Here is a 4397-nt window from a genome sequence, read left to right on the forward strand (position 1 = left end):
ACTTTGTTCTTGAAGATCTAGTGGGTGTGATGCCTATATAATACACGACAGTACACTATATAGGCTTGGCAAGGAATAACCTAGGGGAGGGCAATTGCCCCCCTGTAGCGACACCTATAAAAGTTATATCGTTTTGTGGGAAATTATTCAGTATATCTGCTCAGTTCCTCCTCAACTACAATTTGAATTCATCCTTCAGGGATTGTCTAAGACTATAATGAAATAAATAAATATATATATATATATATATATATATATATATACACACACATACATATACACACACACAATCTGATCTCTAGACTGTATAATTATTAAAGTAATCGGGTGGATCTGATGTTTGGAGTCTGATGGGTAATAAACAGCTGGTCACCTTTGTTTCCAAGAGTTTTTGGTACATAGTTCAGAGGGAATGTGCTAGACGTTAGACACAGCTTGACACCAGTGTAATTTATTTTATCTTCAAAAGTTATAAAATATCCACAGAAATTACCACATTTCCATTCCCTGAATGTAGAAGCTACACAGATGGAGAGCATACGTAGTCTGTTCAATAAATTACAATCTACAAGTTATGTCACTCCACGATGAACTCTGCCCTGGGGTGTAATATGGAGATAGCGTGTCAGGACAGTGCTGGTTCAGTGTTCAGAGTTCAACTCTAGAAGTATCCACACCCAGAGCTCGTGTGTAATGAATCCTTCCTTCCAGAGTACAGAGTAGAGGTCTCCATGAGGTGAGCACTACCCAAGTGACATGAAGAACAGTGAAGAGATCATCTTCTAGGCTTCACCATGTATTGCAGAGGCTTAGTTCAGGGTCCAAATGGCGGCCATCATCCTTTGTCCTCATTCATTCCCTTTCTAATACTTACTCCTCATCGGAGGCTGCGAGCAGAGCAGTCTGCATCTCGCCCTGGTTATTGGAGTTTAATTTCCTAATACCGATGGTCACATCTCCAGCCAGACCCTTATTTCTTTTCAAACACCTGAAATACAAGTGGAGCTTCCATTAGTGGAATCACAGATGTTTGGTAATGGCTGCAGGGTGGCCCAATACTGAAACTTGTCACATATCAGCAGGATGGGTCCCCCATCAATCTAAAAAAATGGGGGCATCAGAATCCCCTGCGTGAATGGAGCGGTGATTGATCTCATGCACTACCGCTATATTCAACTCTTTACGGCTGTCGGAGATATCACTGTACTGCGAATATCCAACATGGAGACTATCCCTGATTATACTGGTTAATCAGCAATAAATAAAATACCGTAATTTTTTTCCTTTATGAGAAACTCATTGGGGTTAGGGAGTGATATATTCTCTGTACATAGCTGTAGAATATGATAACATAAAATAAATATGAAAATATAATCTCTTCACACTTACCAGTACACCAACCCATAATTTACAGATATAATAATCAGGGACACGGCGTAGTGCCAGCAGAAGCACATGGTTATGAACATTATATTCTCATGATCGCTCTGGTCCCACTCAGGGGCATGTCCAAGGGGGTATAGCACAAATCCAATCTACAAGGAGAGGAGAATGAATGAAGAATGAGAGGATCCTCCAGCACCATTTCTTCAGTGCTCAGGAAAAATACATTTGTCTGAATCGCATCATGACTGGAAACATCAGTATGTGGTGAAACCAACCTGCCAGAACCAGGTCCCCTGGAGTATTGCCAGGCTGGAGCGGAACATTTCCAAGACAATGTTGTCCCTCAAAAACACTTCAATCATAATACTTATTGAACCTCCAAATATGGCGATGAGAAGCAGGGAATGGATGTGCTGGTCAAGAGGTGGACGATTGTGTACGTGAAAGTAGAAGAGGAGGCCTGCAAGAAAAAAGGAGGTGCAGAGTGAACATGACCCTTTAATTCAGCATCTACTTGGGCATTAGTAAATGGCAAATTTCTGTCGAGGGTATGCAATGCAAAAAATACACTCAGTAGGGGTAATGTACAAACCAGTTTTTGCTTCTTTTTGAAGGCCTGTGCAACAATATTTTTATGACGTCCTCTCCTCTCGGGAGTGGTGGGAGCAGATCCAGGACCAGACTCTGACAAATTTACTATCATTTATGCCTGAAATCAGGGGCTTGAGTAGTTTTTACGTTTTTACTCCAGGCACAGTGGTGTGCCTAATTTATGACAAGGGACATGCCTCATCATAAATTAGCGGAATCCTCTGGCATCGGGGGGGTAAATTGTGGAAAGAGATCAAAGACCGGGGGAATCGCTGGTCCTTGTAAATGACCCCCAGTGTGTCAGGGGTATTTCCTGTCCTGAATGCTAAGGCTACATTCACATCTGTGTCAGGTTTTGAGAACAGGCAGAGGATTTGAAAGTTTTGTCCCCATTCATTGTCAATGAGGATACATCAGTGCAGTTCAGTTGCGTTTTGGGGCTGCGAGCAGTGTTTTTGTGTCTGGTTTGCAAAATAGAACAAACCCTATCAGACATGAAAATCAATGTAAGGGCACTTTCACACTTGAGTTGTTGGATTCCGGCAGGCAGTTCCGTCGCCAGAACTGACAATCTGTATGCAAACGGATACCATTTGTAGACGGATCCAGATGTGGATCCGTCTCACAAATGCATTGCAATACCGGATCTGTCTCTCCGGTTGTCATCCGGAAAAACGGATCCGGTATTTATCTTTTTCACATTTTTGAAGGTCTGTGCATGTGCAGACCTCAAAACTGGATCCTTTTGTCCGGAACACTTGGGGCCGGGGCCGGATCCGGCAATAATGCATTTCAATGGAAAGTAATGCCGAATACAGCATTCTGGCAAGTGTTCCGGAATTTTGGACAGAGAAAATACTGCAGCATGCTGCGGTATTTTCTCTGTCCAAAAAACGTACAGTGACTGAACTGAAGACATCCTGAACGGATTGTTCTCCATTCAGAATGCATTAGGACAGAACTCAAAAAGTTTAACGCAAGTGTGAAAGTACCCTAAGGCTACTTTCACACTAGCGTTTTTGCTGGATCCGGCAGGGTTCAGCAAAAACGCTTCCGTTACTGATAATACAACCACCTCCGTCTGTTATGAACGGATCCGGTTGTATTATCTTTAACACAGCCAAGACGGAGCCTTCATGAACTCCATTGAAAGTCAATGGAGGACGGATCCATTTTTTATTGTGTCCGCAAACGGAATCCGCAAAAACATGTGCTGCCCGTCCGTGTCCTGCAAATTGCGGTCCGGAATGCATGGGCACTGACCGTGGGGCAGCCACATGCGGATCGCAGACCCATTCTCTTGAATGGGTTCGCGATCCGTCCGTTCTGCAAAAAGATACACCAAGTTCTATCTTTTTGCGGTGCGGGGGCACACAACGGAACCCACAAAAGCACTCCGTAGTGCTTCCGTAGGGTTCCGTTCCGCACCGCATCTACGGATTTGCGGACCCATTCAAGTGATGCGGAATGCACACAGTGCCTCGTGTATTGCAGACCTGCGGTATGTGGGCCGCGATACGGCAACAGAGGGGCAACGGCCGTGGGAGCAAGCCATTATACTGAGATTTTTTCATTTGTACTGACAGAGTGTAGTTCTTTCACTGAATACTCTTGTGTGAAATTGGCCAATCACAAACAGCAGAGGAGGCGCCAGGTGTCAGGTGCTTCACCTGAGACATGGTATAACCAAAACATGCATACAGGCCCATGTGCTTCCCGCAATTTGCGGACCGCATATGCCACCGCTATCATAGAAAATGCCTATTCTTGTCCGCAATTGCTCTATTTTTTAAGGGAGTAGCGGAAGGGAACTACAGATGCGGACAAAATGAATGGGTCCACACCCGCTCCGCAAAATTGTGTGAATGTAGACTAAGGATGACACTGGATGCACCTCTCAGCTTTACCTTACATAATACCTCTTTAAAGGGAACCTCTACATTAAATAACAATTTTTAAATAGTTTTTACGTGTATTATTATATTATGTGGAGGAAATAATGTAACCTAATACCTAATCTAATCTAACCTAATCTAAATAATCTAACTGGTGTAAAATAAAACTGGTTTAGTTGCCCATAGCAACCAATCATCCACCTTTCATTTTTCCGAGCTCCTTTGGAAAATGAAAAGTGGAATCTGATTGGTTGCTATGGGCAACTAAGCCAGTTCTCCTTTACACCAGTTTTATAAATCTCCCCCAGTCTTTTGCTCTGCCGCTCTGTAACTACTATCCTGCCACATCTTTTCTTTGATTTCAATGGGAAAAGCAGCTGCTTTGACTTGAGGATGGAGGCCAGGGGACCCCCAGTTCTTTTGATAGTTGAGGGTCCCAGAGAAACTGTGGACGGATTAAGGAGACTTCATTTGTGACACATATCATACTGTGAACTGTGAATAGTAATGCTTTCTAGTGCAATG

The 4397-nt window shown here is 43.4% G+C and overlaps 1 protein-coding gene across 1 annotated transcript; it reads right to left on the minus strand.

Moving 5' to 3' along the window:
• Window positions 1–441: 441 nt before the first annotated feature.
• Window positions 442–1851, minus strand: LOC122926742 (transmembrane protein 45B-like). Its single transcript, XM_044278213.1, has 3 exons — window positions 1662–1851; window positions 1390–1535; window positions 442–988 (listed from the first exon to the last, which is right to left on the minus strand). Exons 1-3 carry the CDS (start codon window positions 1746–1748, stop codon window positions 871–873), a joined length of 351 nt encoding a protein of 116 aa, XP_044134148.1. The 5' UTR covers window positions 1749–1851; the 3' UTR covers window positions 442–870.
• Window positions 1852–4397: the final 2546 nt, after the last annotated feature.

The sequence above is a fragment of the Bufo gargarizans genome, chromosome 2, assembly GCF_014858855.1.
Source record: "Bufo gargarizans isolate SCDJY-AF-19 chromosome 2, ASM1485885v1, whole genome shotgun sequence".
Lineage (NCBI taxonomy): Eukaryota > Metazoa > Chordata > Amphibia > Anura > Bufonidae > Bufo > Bufo gargarizans.